At 42.3% G+C, this 15228-nt stretch overlaps 2 protein-coding genes across 2 annotated transcripts in view; both read right to left on the bottom strand.

Moving 5' to 3' along the window:
* LOC138666512 (zinc finger protein 721-like) overlaps positions 1 to 15228 on the bottom strand; it is a 620944-nt gene that overhangs the window by 72275 nt on the left and 533441 nt on the right. The gene's annotated exons all lie outside the window — the stretch shown is intronic.
* On the bottom strand, positions 5077 to 15011 carry LOC138663702 (gastrula zinc finger protein XlCGF66.1-like). Its single transcript, XM_069750004.1, has 6 exons — positions 14957 to 15011; positions 13226 to 13395; positions 5997 to 6146; positions 5688 to 5867; positions 5312 to 5607; positions 5077 to 5136 (listed from the first exon to the last, which is right to left on the bottom strand). The coding sequence occupies exons 3-5, from the start codon at positions 6066 to 6068 to the stop codon at positions 5467 to 5469; spliced, it is 393 nt and encodes a 130-aa protein (XP_069606105.1). The 5' UTR covers positions 6069 to 6146; positions 13226 to 13395; positions 14957 to 15011; the 3' UTR covers positions 5077 to 5136; positions 5312 to 5466.

Raw genomic sequence — 15228 nt, 5'->3', positions numbered from 1 at the left:
CGCTGGTGATCAAGGAGACATCGGAACCAGAAACTCTGGATGGCGCAGGCTCTGTCTAGCCACTAAAATTAGGTTGCCAGGGACCAGTAGTACCATCCAGTTTGGCAGTATGGGTTTGTGTGCTGTCCAGCTGGAGTAATCTGCTCCCTACTTCAGCTAATTGGAAACCACTGCACCCTATTAAAGCTCAAAGCACTTTGCTGGAAGCTGCCAGATACAGCTTTGTTCTCCTCTAGTTCAGCCATTCGTGCTCTGGTGTGTATTTGTTTCCTGTTGTGCCCCTGCACGTTTACTGACTACTCTTGCATCTTCTGATTTTGTACTTTCTCTGCCCTCCTGGTTCTGACTCAACTACCTAACTATTCTTCTTACTATTTGACACCACAAAATAGCAGGTAACACCATGGCCCAAGCCTAGGGGTCTCTGCGTAAATCCAGATCTATTTAGAGTGTTTAAAGGATGATGAGCAAGGCAATCCCTGGGATTTGGAAAATGGAATAGATAGTGCCAAGCCTATTTGTGATAGCCATCTTTTGAACTGCCAGGTGATCACGAACAGTGCTCCCAATGCATTGTGTCTGCAAACTATTTCAACAAGATCTGCATTCAAACAGCTAAGTGGCGATCTTTCCTTTCTTAACCTGACATGTGCCCAGACAGTAGTGTACCGTGTATAGGGTATTGTCGGATTCGAGAATAGTGGGAAAATATTTTGTAACGTCCATCGGTCTCCTATTATCTTGGTAAAATCTCTTGGTAATTAGAGTATGTGACGTTGTGCCTATTGGAAAACTAAACTATTGTAAGGGCCAATATTTTCTGTTAGATGAGATTCAAGATTAAATATTAGATATTTAATGATAACTTCATAATGCTGCAGAGCTGAAATGTCTTGAATTTAGATCTCAGGCATTTGGAAGAGGTAATAAAGATCTTATTTTAAAGACTAGCAGGGAGTTGCAGTCGCACATACAGGTCCTTCTCAAAAAATTAGCATATAGTGTTAAATTTCATTATTTACCATAATGTAATGATTACAATTAAACTTTCATATATTATAGATTCATTTTCCACCAACTGAAATTTGTCAGGTCTTTTATTGTTTTAATACTGATGATTTTGGCATACAACTCCTGATAACCCAAAAAACCTGTCTCAATAAATTAGCATATCAAGAAAAGGTTCTCTAAACGACCTATTACCCTAATCTTCTGAATCAACTAATTAACTCTAAACACATGTAAAAGATACCTGAGGCTTTTATAAACTCCCTGCCTGGTTCATTACTCAAAACCCCCATCATGGGTAAGACTAGCGACCTGACAGATGTCAAGAAGGCCATCATTGACACCCTCAAGCAAGAGGGTAAGACCCAGAAAGAAATTTCTCAACAAATAGGCTGTTCCCAGAGTGCTGTATCAAGGCACCTCAATGGTAAGTCTGTTGGAAGGAAACAATGTGGCAGAAAACGCTGTACAATGAGAAGAGGAGACCGGACCCTGAGGAAGATTGTGGAGAAGGACCGATTCCAGACCTTGGGGAACCTGAGGAAGCAGTGGACTGAGTCTGGTGTGGAAACATCCAGAGCCACCGTGCACAGGCGTGTGCAGGAAATGGGCTACAGGTGCCGCATTCCCCAGGTAAAGCCACTTTTGAACCATAAACAGCGGCAGAGGCGCCTGACCTGGGCTACAGAGAAGCAGCACTGGACTGTTGCTAAGTGGTCCCAAGTACTTTTTTCTGATGAAAGCAAATTTTGTATGTCATTCGGAAATCAAGGTGCCAGAGTCTGGAGGAAGACTGGGGAGAAGGAAATGCCAAAATGCCTGAAGTCCAGTGTCAAGTACCCACAGTCAGTGATGGTGTGGGGTGCCATGTCAGCAGCTGGTGTTGGTCCACTGTGTTTCATCAAGGGCAGGGTCAATGCAGCTAGCTATCAGGAGATTTTGGAGCACTTCATGCTTCCATCGGCTGAAATGCTTTATGGAGATGAAGATTTCATTTTTCAGCACGACCTGGCACCTGCTCACAGTGCCAAAACCACTGGTAAATGGTTTACTGACCATGGTATTACTGTGCTCAATTGGCCTGCCAACTCTCCTGACCTGAACCCCATAGAGAATCTGTGGGATATTGTGAAGAGAAAGTTGAGAGACGCAAGACCCAACACTCTGGATGAGCTTAAGGCCGCTATTGAAGCATCCTGGACCTCCATAACATCTCAGCAGTAACATAGTAACATAGTAACATAGTTAGTAAGGCCGAAAAAAGACATTTGTCCATCCAGTTCAGCCTATATTCCATTATAATAAATACCCAGATCTACGTCCTTCTACAGAACCTAATAATTGTATGATACAATATTGTTCTGCTGCAGGAAGACATCCAGGCCTCTCTTGAACCCCTCGACTGAGTTCGCCATCACCACCTCCTCAGGCAAGCAATTCCAGATTCTCACTGCCCTAACAGTAAAGAATCCTCTTCTATGTTGGTGGAAAAACCTTCTCTCCTCCAGACGCAAAGAATGCCCCCTTGTGCCCGTCACCTTCCTTGGTATAAACAGATCCTCAGCGAGATATTTGTATTGTCCCCTTATATACTTATACATGGTTATTAGATCGCCCCTCAGTCGTCTTTTTTCTAGACTAAATAATCCTAATTTCGCTAATCTATCTGGGTATTGTAGTTCTCCCATCCCCTTTATTAATTTTGTTGCCCTCCTTTGTACTCTCTCTAGTTCCATTATATCCTTCCTGAGCACCGGTGCCCAAAACTGGACACAGTACTCCATGTGCGGTCTAACTAGGGATTTGTACAGAGGCAGTATAATGCTCTCATCATGTGTATCCAGACCTCTTTTAATGCACCCCATGATCCTGTTTGCCTTGGCAGCTGCTGCCTGGCACTGGCTGCTCCAGGTAAGTTTATCATTAACTAGGATCCCCAAGTCCTTCTCCCTGTCAGATTTACCCAGTGGTTTCCCGTTCAGTGTGTAATGGTGATATTGATTCCCTCTTCCCATGTGTATAACCTTACATTTATCATTGTTAAACCTCATCTGCCACCTTTCAGCCCAAGTTTCCAACTTATCCAGATCCATCTGTAGCAGAATACTATCTTCTCTTGTATTAACTGCTTTACATAGTTTTGTATCATCTGCAAATATCGATATTTTACTGTGTAAACCTTCTACCAGATCATTAATGAATATGTTGAAGAGAACAGATCCCAATACTGACCCCTGCGGTACCCCACTGGTCACAGCGACCCAGTTAGAGACTATACCATTTATAACCACCCTCTGCTTTCTATCACTAAGCCAGTTACTAACCCATTTACACACATTTTCCCCCAGACCAAGCATTCTCATTTTGTGTACCAACCTCTTGTGCGGCACGGTATCAAACGCTTTGGAAAAATCGAGATATACCACGTCCAATGACTCACCGTGGTCCAGCCTATAGCTTACCTCTTCATAAAAACTGATTAGATTGGTTTGACAGGAGCGATTTCTCATAAACCCATGCTGATATGGAGTTAAACAGTTATTCTCATTGAGATAATCCAGAATAACATCCCTCAGAAACCCTTCAAATATTTTACCAACAATAGAGGTTAGACTTACTGGCCTATAATTTCCAGGTTCACTTTTAGAGCCCTTTTTGAATATTGGCACCACATCACAGGCTGATTGCCTCCATGCCACGCCGCATTGAAGCAGTCATTTCTGCCAAAGGATTCCCGACCAAGTATTGAGTGCATAACTGAACATTATTATTTGATGGTTTTTTTGTTTGTTATTAAAAAACACTTTTATTTGATTGGATGGGTGAAATATGCTAATTTATTGAGACAGGTTTTTTGGGTTATCAGGAGTTGTATGCCAAAATCATCAGTATTAAAACAATAAAAGACCTGACAAATTTCAGTTGGTGGATAATGAATCTATAATATATGAAAGTTTAATTGTAATCATTACATTATGGTAAATAATGAAATTTAACACTATATGCTAATTTTTTGAGAAGGACCTGTAAATAAGGCAGGCCAATCCCACCACAATCCAACTATCATACAGAATTAACCTGTAAAAAAGCCATAGAATAAAAAAGTTATATCCCCAACTACAACATATATTTGGGGAAAGAGCTCAACACTAAACCGGAGTTGAACTTATTCATGGTGGATCATTGGAGCCACTGAGTTCTGAAATTATTTATTGCTCCCAATATCGTGAAAGATTGCGCAGTAATCTCAATCCCTTAGGATCGAAAACACAATGCAATTTATGGTGTGGACTGCTTCCATGAAACCAGGGCTCGAGCCATGCCAACACATCTTCTGCAGGCGTGAATAAATGTATATTACAGCCATCAACCACGCACAGCTTAGAGATATATCATGGCACAGGTGCAATGTGTTTTATGTAGTTTATCACAATCCTGTTTGAAGTTAGTCGGCTTTAAAAGAAATTGAAAGGTCAAGAAAAAGGGAAACTCTGTTGTTATAGTACAGAAATTCACACTTGGCCTCACTGCACAATTAATGTTGTAAATTATTAAACTGAAGTTTAACCAGAAAGGCTGGACCTGGTCTTGTAGGAACCATATGAGCACATTCAGCAGCACAGAAGGGAGAGAAGGTAGATTCATCCAATAAGGTATCAGGGTTCTAGAAAGCCTACAGCATCATTACCCTCTGCTTTCACTTACAAGCCCATCATAATATTTTTCTTCAAGTGATTTTATAATTTGTCAGCACATTCTACATGCACTATCATTTGGCTTTGTAGTTTACAGATCTGGGCAGGTAAGAACCAGCTTCTCCTAATCTCAGGGGGTTGGTGAATCCAGGTTGTAAGTTCTATAGAAAAGGATTTCAATGCCCTAAGTCATTTGAACAGTTTTGGATGGAGGAGAATGTTGTGGTCTAGAGGCAAAATGGCGATCACACTTTTGCGATACAGCTGGACTACACCACCGATAAAGCAGCCGGTGACTGAGAAGAATCTGTAACTTCTCTGCATTTAGTGGTCACTACTCACCTGGGTAGTCATATGTAGGAATCTCCTCTTTACACCGCTCATCACCCCTTACATATGTCTCTGTAGTATTAATACGGGTCAGATCTTCACCCTAAAACAAATATTGTATAAGTCACTCACAGATGGAGAAGTCACATATAAGATCAGCTCTAATCCTGCCATCTCCACCATTCTCATTACAATAAATAAAACAAGACTGAGCACAAGACCTTCACAGCTGCCTACACATCATAGGGGAGATCTCATGACACCTTCCTTGGATCTACCTGATGATCCTGATAATCTTCTTGTTTACAGACCCATGGAAGAGGAGGATGGGGACATCTCTCTGGTGTTGTCCTTTTACTAGATAGATCTGAAAAAAACAAATACAGGGACAGAATTCATTCTTTACATACAGATAATTATAGGTAGTGTATAGTTAGTCCTGTCTATTACCTGATGATTTGAGGGGCTGGGGAACCTCCATCATGATGTCCTTGTCCAGATCTCTGTGTCCTTCTAAATACTCCCACTCCTCCATGGAGAAATAGACAGCGACATCTTGACACCTTATAGGAACCTGACACATACAATGATACCATCATCCCGATTCCTTCATATTGTTACTGTATAACGTCCCAGCATTCCCAGCAGTGTCACCTCTCCAGTCAGCAGCTCAATCATCTTGTAGGTGAGTTCTAGGATCTTCTGGTCATTGATATCCTCATGTATCAGGGAGTGAGGTGGAGGCCCCATGATTGTGCTCAGGGGTCTTCCCCATCCCTCAGACACAGGGTCCTGACAGCGCTCACTAGAAGTCTTCTTCACTACTGTGTAATCCTGGTTATGGAGAGACACATTAATAAATCTCACTACAGACATTTCCAGAGTCCTCACCTCTCCAATTCTGTCCATCTGTTATTCCCATAGATAAGAATGATGTAATGTGATATCATCAGGATCTCTCACCTCTCCAGTAATCCGGAAGAGGATCTCTAGGGTGAGGTGTAATATCCTCTCCGCCATCTTGTCTCTGTCCATTTCTATCTTTGATGGGTAAATCACGAAAATTCTGTAATATAGAAGATCTTCACTGAGAGGATCTGATATTGTAGAGACCTGAAAGAGAAGATGAGTCGATGTGACATCATAAAATTTCAGTAGTTTGTTCCTCGGAGTCGGCAGCTGAATACGTTCCTCATAGACACGGTGGCGCTGTGGTTAGCACAGCAGCCTTGCAGCGCTGGAGTCCTGGGTTCGAACCCCACCAAGGACAACATCTGCAAAGAGTTTGTATGTTCTCTCCGTGTTTGCGTGGGTTTCCTCCGGGCACTCCGGTTTCCTCCCACATTCCAAAGACATACTGATAGGGAATTTAGATTGTGTGCCCCATCTGGGACAGCGATGATAATGTGTGCAAAAAATGTAAAGCGCTGCGGAATATGTTACCGCTATATAAAAATAAAGATTATTATTATTATAGACTCATCTTCCATAACGCTAATTCTCGTCTCATTTACCGACACTGGAATCGGCATTAGCAATACTGCAGGAGATATTCATTACACGTGACAGGAGAAATAACTACTACATGATGAGGACGACATCATCTTCTATTACTGCTGTAGAAACATATTTGTCCAGAGTCCGTCACTGACTCCAGCACCACCGGCCGTCTATATGAAGGTTTCCCGTCTTCCCCGCACTGTAATCTTCTATCACGTTAGATCTCAGGTCTGATTCACACACAGAAGTTTGAGGCTTTTATAAAAGCTTTTTGTTTGCACAAACACCACGGAAAGAAATTATTTGATCCCAAAGTCTCCACATACAGTGTATTTTATGGGGTTTATTTCTGACCTTAGGCTTTTCTATATTACAAGAAAAACACCAGAAATGTGTATTAGTCTGGGCCAGAGGCAGCGTCCAATAAGTTACCTTTTAACGCCCCCATACACATTAGACTAAAGCTACATGAAATTATTTCAGGGGGTTCGGGCAACTATATAATGTATTTGGGGGCCTCCCGACAGATGATGTCAGTGCAGAGAAGGATCTGGCATCCTGAATTTCAGAGACTAATCCGTTTGTTCTTCCTGTAGATAATCCTCTGCTAGAGGAGTCTGGAGGCGACTCTCTCATACAGACCACAGGAAAGCTGGAATATTTGTGTGTATGGGGGAATCGGGAGAGATAGCTGTCTGCCAAATGACCATTCAGCCAACATTTATCTTGTCACGGGTTTACCGCAACAGAGCAGAGCCAGAAGACCGCAGTGTCTGTATTAAATGTGTTTGTTTTCTTTCAGCAGGAAAGGGGTTAATCGGCCATGTGGAAATCCCTGCATTCAGCTGTGCTCAGTTAACCACTCATCTCTCCTATAAAAGCTAGGCCTGCTGGGCAGGTCCTTGTCTGAGTTAGCACTTGCTACAAAGATCTGGAGAGGGAGAAGCTGGTGTTTGTAGAGCTGGAGGAGATTATTGTGCGAGAGTTGGTTTGTTCGAATGGAAATTCCTCATCCTTACCTGCCTTATTTTCTTCCCCCCTTCCTTCACACCCTGGTGGATACCTCTGTTGTTTGTGAGAGTATATTTTGTGTGAGTGGAGTTTTCTTTTACCCTTGTCTTGGTTCCCCTATTTGTCAGGTTGGTGTACTGCAGTACATGGTAGCGCTTCTCTTTCCAGGGTGAGGGAAAGGGATTATCGCAGGGCTGCTGCTAGGAGACAGGGCAAGGGCGGAAGCCCCGGCATCCTCGCCATCTGAGGTATCCCGGGGAACAGGGCGAGTTAGGGTGCCCCCTATTGTTAGCACCAGGAAAGGTGCCCCTGGTCCCAGTTTACTCGCCAGTCCTATCGTGACATATCTCATGTGTATTGGACTGTTAGTATTACACTGACAGCAGTGATGATACACGGCACTACAGTATATCACTGGAGCCATCAGAGGCTTGTATGTTGTATGATCACACTAATCAGAGGGGAAAAAAAAATCACAATTATAGCAACAAGAAATATCCATCACTATAAGGAAAACAGAGTCACTGCACAATGTTAAGTCTCGTCCATAACAATTTTATTATCCTATACACAGTGGAGTAGATAGAAATCAAAGGTCCGACAGCAATAGCTGGAATTGGGCCCCCAACTTTAAAAAAATAAAAATAAAATAATAATATAATATATATATATATATATATATATATATATACAGTACAGACCAAAAGTTTGGACACACCTTCTCATTTAAAGATTTTCCTGTATTTTCATGACTATGAAAATTGTACATTCACACTGAAGGCATCAAAACAATGAATTAACACATGTGGAATAATATACTTAACAAAAAAGTGTGAAACAACTGAAAGCGTCTTATATTCTAGGTTCTTCAAAGTAGCCAACTTTTGCTTTGATGACTGCTTTGAACACTCTTGGCATTCTCTTGATGAGCTTCAAGAGGTAGTCACCAGGAATGGCTTTCGCTTCACAGGTGTGCCCTGTCAGGTTTAATAATTGGAATTTTTTGCCTTATAAATGGGGTTGGGACCATCAGTTGTGTTGTGCAGAAGTCTGGTGGATACACAACTGATAGTCCTACTGAATAGACTGTTAGAATTTGTATTATGTCAAGAAAAAAGCAGCTAAATATAGAAAAACGAGAGGCCATCATTAATTTAACAAATCAAGGTCAGTCAGTCCGAAAAATTGGGAAAAGTTTGAAAGTGTCCCCAAGTGCAGTGGCAAAAACCATCAAGCGCTGCAAAGAAACTGGCTCACATGAGGATTGCCCCAGGAAAGGAAGACCAAGAGTCACCTCTGCTTCTGAGGATAAGTTTATCCGAGTCACCAGCCTCAGAAATCGCAGGTTAACAGCAGCTCTGATTAGAGACCAGGTCAATGCCACACAGAGTTCTAGCAGCAGACACATCTCTTCAACAACTGTTAAGAGGAGACTTTGTGCAACAGGCCTTCATGGTAAAATAGCTGCTAGGAAACCACTGCTAAGGACAGGCAACAAGCAGAAGAGACTTGTTTGGGCTAAAGAACACAAGGAATGGACATTAAACTAGTGGAAATCTGTTCTTTGGTCTGATGAGTCCAAACTTGAGATCTTTGGTTCCAACCACCGTGTCTTTGTGCGACGCAGAAAAGGTGAACGGATGGACTCTACATGCCTGGTTCCCACCGTGAAGCATGGAGGAGGAGTTGTGATGGTGTGGGGGTGCTTTGCTGGTGACACTGTTGGGGATTTATTCAAAATTGAAGGCATACTGGACCAGCATGGCTACCACAGCATCTTGCAGCGGCATGCTATTCCGTCCGGTTTGCGTTTATTTGGACCATCATTTATTTTTCAACAGGACAATGACCCCAAACACATCTCCAGGCTGTGTAAGGGCTATTTGACCAAGAAGGAGAGTGATGGGGTGATACGCCAGACCTGAACCCAATTGTGATGGTTTAGGGTGAGCTGGACCGCAGAGTGAAGGCAAAAGGGCCAACAAGTGCTAAGCATCTCTGGGAACTCCTTCAAGATTGTTGAAAGACCATTCCCAGTGACTACCTCTTGAAGCTCATTAAGAGAATGCCAAGAGTGTGCAAAGCAGTCATCAAAGCAAAAGGTGGCTACTTTGAAGAATCTAGAATATAAGACATAATTTCAGCTGTTTCACACTTTTTTGTTAAGTATATAATTCCACATGTGTTAATTCATAGTTTTGATGCCTTCAGTGTGAATGTACAATTTTCACAGTCATGAAAATACAGAAAAATCTTTAAATGAGAAGGTGTGTCCAAACTTTTGGTCTGTACTGTATATATATAAATATATATACTTAGTAAAGTCATATCTCCCGACTCTGCAGACCACAGGCTGCCATTGTACTTAGAAGGCCCAGACCATATGGAATGGAGATGAATGAGGGAGACCAAAATCCAAAAACAAACTTTCCTTTAGTAAACAAGAACTTGATGAGAAGTATATACATCAGATAGCAGGCTCATCACTCTATAAAATGCTTCTTCTGCATTATGCAGAGTCAGGAACTTTCCGGTTACTTTTTCCGGTACATAACTTTTATTACAAGCCACAATAATCCAGCAAACCTAAGCTAACCATCTCACACTGCTCTTTGTTTCTGCTATGCTTCCTGCCTGGAGTTCAGATTCCCACTGCAATTATAACTTTGCATTTCTTCAGAACGTTATATGTGATGTCTCCCTCCTATGACCCCCACAGACCCCACACAGTAACATAGTAACATAGTTAGTAAGGCCGAAAAAAGACATTTGTCCATCCAGTTCAGCCTATATTCCATCATAATAAATCCCCAGATCTACGTCCTTCTACAGAACCTAATAATTGTATGATACAATATTGTTCTGCTCCAGGAAGACATCCAGGCCTCTCTTGAACCCCTCGACTGAGTTCGCCATCACCACCTCCTCAGGCAAGCAATTCCAGATTCTCACTGCCCTAACAGTAAAGAATCCTCTTCTATGTTGGTGGAAAAACCTTCTCTCCTCCAGACGCAAAGAATGCCCCCTTGTGCCCGTCACCTTCCTTGGTATAAACAAATCCTCAGCGAGATATTTGTATTGTCCCCTTATATACTTATACATGGTTATTAGATCGCCCCTCAGTCGTCTTTTTTCTAGACTAAATAATCCTAATTTCGCTAATCTATCTGGGTATTGTAGTTCTCCCATCCCCTTTATTAATTTTGTTGCCCTCCTTTGTACTCTCTCTAGTTCCATTATATCCTTCCTGAGCACCGGTGCCCAAAACTGGACACAGTACTCCATGTGCGGTCTAACTAGGGATTTGTACAGAGGCAGTATAATGCTCTCATCATGTGTATCCAGACCTCTTTTAATGCACCCCATGATCCTGTTTGCCTTGGCAGCTGCTGCCTGGCACTGGCTGCTCCAGGTAAGTTTATCATTAACTAGGATCCCCAAGTCCTTCTCCCTGTAAGATTTACCCAGTGGTTTCCCATTCAGTGTGTAATGGTGATATTGATTCCTTCTTCCCATGTGTATAACCTTACATTTATCATTGTTAAACCTCATCTGCCACCTTTCAGCCCAAGTTTCCAACTTATCCAGATCCATCTGTAGCAGAATACTATCTTCTCTTGTATTAACTGCTTTACATAGTTTTGTATCATCTGCAAATATCGATATTTTACTGTGTAAACCTTCTACCAGATCATTAATGAATATGTTGAAGAGAACAGGTCCCAATACTGACCCCTGCGGTACCCCACTGGTCACAGCGACCCAGTTAGAGACTATACCATTTATAACCACCCTCTGCTTTCTATCACTTAGCCAGTTACTAACCCATTTACACACATTTTCCCCCAGACCAAGCATTCTCATTTTGTGTACCAACCTCTTGTGCGGCACGGTATCAAACGCTTTGGAAAAATCGAGATATACCACGTCCAATGACTCACCGTGGTCCAGCCTATAGCTTACTTCTTCATAAAAACTGATTAGATTGGTTTGACAGGAGCGATTTCTCATAAACCCATGCTGATATGGAGTTAAACAGTTATTCTCATTGAGATAATCCAGAATAACATCCCTCAGAAACCCTTCAAATATTTTACCAACAATAGAGGTTAGACTTACTGGCTTATAATTTCCAGGTTCACTTTTAGAGCCCTTTTTGAATATTGGCACCACATTTGCTATGCGCCAGTCCTGCGGAACAGACCCTGTCGCTATAGAGTCCCTAAAAATAAGAAATAATGGTTTATCTATTACATTACTTAGTTCTCTTAGTACTCGTGGGTGTATGCCATCCGGACCCGGAGATTTATCTATTTTAATCTTATTTAGCCGGTTTTGCACCTCTTCTTGGGTAAGATTGGTGACCCTAAATATAGGGTTTTCATTGTTTCTTGGGATTTCACCTAGCATTTCATTTTCCACCGTGAATACCGTGGAGAAGAAGGTGTTTAATATGTTAGCTTTTTCCTCGTCATCTACAACCATTCTTTCCTCACTATTTTTTAAGGGGCCTACATTTTCAGTTTTTATTCTTTTACTATTGATATAGTTGAAGAACAGTTTGGGATTAGTTTTACTCTCCTTAGCAATGTGCTTCTCTGTTTCCTTTTTGGCAGCTTTAATTAGTTTTTTAGATAAAGTATTTTTCTCCCTATAGTTTTTTAGAGCTTCAATGGTGCCATCCTGCTTTAGTAGTGCAAATGTTTTCTTTTTACTGTTAATTGCCTGTCTTACTTCTTTGTTTAGCCACATTGGGTTTTTCCTATTTCTAGTCCTTTTATTCCCACAAGGTATAAACCGCTTACACTGCCTATTTAGGATGTTCTTAAACATTTCCCATTTATGATCTGTATTCTTATTTCTGAGGATATTGTCCCAGTCTACCAGATTAAGGGCATCTCTAAGCTGGTCAAACTTTGCCTTCCTAAAGTTCAGTGTTTTTGTGACTCCCTGACAAGTCCCCCTAGTGAAAGACAGGTGAAACTGTACAATATTGTGGTCGCAATTTCCTAGATGCCCAACCACCTGCAGATTTGTTATTCTGTCAGGTCTATTAGATAGTATTAGGTCTAAAAGTGCTCCTCCTCTGGTTGGATTCTGCACCAATTGTGAAAGATAATTTTTCTTGGTTATTAGCAGAAACCTATTGCCTTTATGGGTTTCACAGGTTTCTGTTTCCCAGTTAATATCCGGGTAGTTAAAGTCCCCCATAACCAGGACCTCATTATGGGTTGCAGCTTCATCTATCTGCTTTAGAAGTAGACTTTCCATGGTTTCTGTTATATTTGGGGGTTTGTAACAGACCCCAATGAGAATTTTGTTACCATTTTTCCCTCCATGAATTTCGACCCATATGGACTCGACATCCTCATTTCCTTCGCTAATATCCTCCCTTAAAGTGGACTTTAGACAAGACTTTACATAGAGACAAACCCCTCCTCCTCTCCGATTTTTACGATCCTTTCTAAACAGACTGTAACCCTGTAAGTTAACTGCCCAGTCATAGCTTTCATCTAACCATGTCTCGGTTATTCCCACTATGTCAAAGTTACCTGTAGATATTTCTGCTTCTAGTTCTTCCATCTTGTTTGTCAGGCTTCTGGCGTTTGCGAGCATGCAGTTTAGAGGATTTTGTTTTGTTCCAATCTCCTCGCTGTGGATTGTTTTAGAAATGTTCTTACCTCCCTTCTGAGTATGTTTTCCTGGGTCTTCTTTGTTCAAGTCTAATGTTTTTCTTCCCGTCCCCTCTTCTTCTAGTTTAACGCCCTCCTGATGAGTGTAGCGAGTCTTCTGGCGAATGTGTGTTTCCCAGCTAATACAGCACCTCACACAGTATTATGGCCACCACAACCTGCCACAGAAAATAAAGACTCCCACTCAGTATGGAGGCATTTACAGTCCCTACACTAAGTACAGTCCCTTACTTAGTATAATGGCCCCTACCAGCCATACACTCAGTATGAGAGCCCAAACAGTTCTTCTCTTAATATTATGCCTCACAATTCCTGATATTTAAAAAAAACACACTACTCATCCAACCCTGTTCCCGAGGTGCACTGCTCCTGTCTGTGCAGTGTGAGTACAGAGGCTCCATACTACAGGTGTGATGTAGTGACGTCATTGTGCCTGTAGTGCACAGAGTCTCAGACTCACAGGCAAAGGATGAATGGTGGATCAGGAGCTTTTGACTCCCGATTCTCTATTCTATTCAATGGCATCGCCGTTATGGGAGTGTGAATATCGCTGAAATTGTGATGATGGGAAGGAGGTGACCAGTGCTGAGCTGCACCGAGCCCTCTCAATTCATGGACATCATAGTGACTGAGTGGGCTACCGTTTTGGATGATACACTCCTGCCTATCCAACTATCATATGGTAAATCTCTCATAGATCCTGGGTTCATTAGTATCTGCACTAAGAATGAGGCTAAGAGAATAACATAGTAACATAGTTAGCAAAACCGAAAAAAGACATTTGTCCATCCAGTTCAGCCTATATTCCGTCAGAATAAATCCCCAGATCTACGTCCTTCTAAAGAATATAATAACTGTAAGATACAATATTGTTACGCTCCAGGAAGACATCCAGGCCTCTCTTGAACCCCTGAGTTCCACATCAGTAGAGGGGTTTATTAATTAAGAGTATTTTCTAATTAGCTGTCGGAGGTCAGAGGTAGTCGGTGAGGTAGATGGTTCCATATTGCTCATGTAGTGGGCAATACTGTGGGAACATTAGAAAGTGGGGGAATGGCAGTGCTGTCTGGACATTATGGCGCTAGTGTGGAAATATCTTTTGTATGATAGATGCCAGTACTGTGGAAACATGATACTGCGTGAGAGGCAACATATATACTGCATAAGGGGTGTAAAAAGGTGTGTCATAAGGAGAAAGAATCCCCACGGCTGTGCGGCATTCGTACAAAAAGATTTGTCATCTGCCGTCCAGACTGGACCCTGCGGAATTAATGGGAAGAGGGAGGTTTCAGGAAGGAAGAGTCCGGATGGTACTCCAGGGCAGGTGACCTTGATAACAGTTTCCTGATATTATAAAGGCCACAGCCCCAAAGCCAGAACAGATTTTGCACCAAGCAAAGGAACGGAGTGCCAGGTAAGAATCTGAGGTACCAGGACATGGGACAGTGCCCGAGGCAGCTGGTTGTGGCGGCAGAAACCTGCTTACAGTGGCATAATGGGGGCATTACACTATGTGAGGGGTAAGAAAGGGGCCTTGTACTATGAGAATATGTTACCTCACTTCCTGTCTTCCATAGTTGGGTCGTCTGTATCTATTACGGGGAATAGGACAAAAACGTTCTGATTCTTATAAAGTGGCAACAAAAACCCCAAAGGAGTCTCAGTGCTGAAGGGGTTAATGTCCCCCGCACTCAGTAATGGGGAATCTCCAGCACCTACCTCCACCTGCAGAGCCGCCACCACATATATGGCTGCTCTGTGTGCACAGGACCTGTGATGAGGTCACAGGAGGGGAGGAGTCAGGGGTCACATGATCAGGGGCCTCAGTGAATGATATCCAGAGTGCAGACTCTACATGGAAGCTTCTGCTCAGGCCGGTTTCACACGTCAGTGGCTCCGGTACGTCAGGTGACAGTTTCCTCACGTACCGGAGACACTGACTCGCGTAGACACATAAAAATCAATGTGTCTCTGCACATGTCAGCGTGTTT

The sequence above is a fragment of the Ranitomeya imitator genome, chromosome 2 (assembly GCF_032444005.1).
Source record: "Ranitomeya imitator isolate aRanImi1 chromosome 2, aRanImi1.pri, whole genome shotgun sequence".
In the NCBI taxonomy this organism is placed as follows: domain Eukaryota; kingdom Metazoa; phylum Chordata; class Amphibia; order Anura; family Dendrobatidae; genus Ranitomeya; species Ranitomeya imitator.
This window is presented reverse-complemented; position numbering and strand designations above follow the sequence as displayed.

Bases quoted from the DNA above. Each gene is read 5' to 3' on its own strand.
- LOC138663702 (XM_069750004.1), bottom strand. From the start codon at position 6,068: ATGGACAGAGACAAGATGGCGGAGAGGATATTACACCTCACCCTAGAG. The intron at 5,868-5,996 runs GTGAGAGATCCT...CTCCATAACCAG, and splicing joins TCTTCCGGATTACTGGAGAG to GATTACACAGTAGTGAAGAA. The intron at 5,608-5,687 runs GTGACACTGCTG...TGTATGTGTCAG, and splicing joins TTGAGCTGCTGACTGGAGAG to GTTCCTATAAGGTGTCAAGA.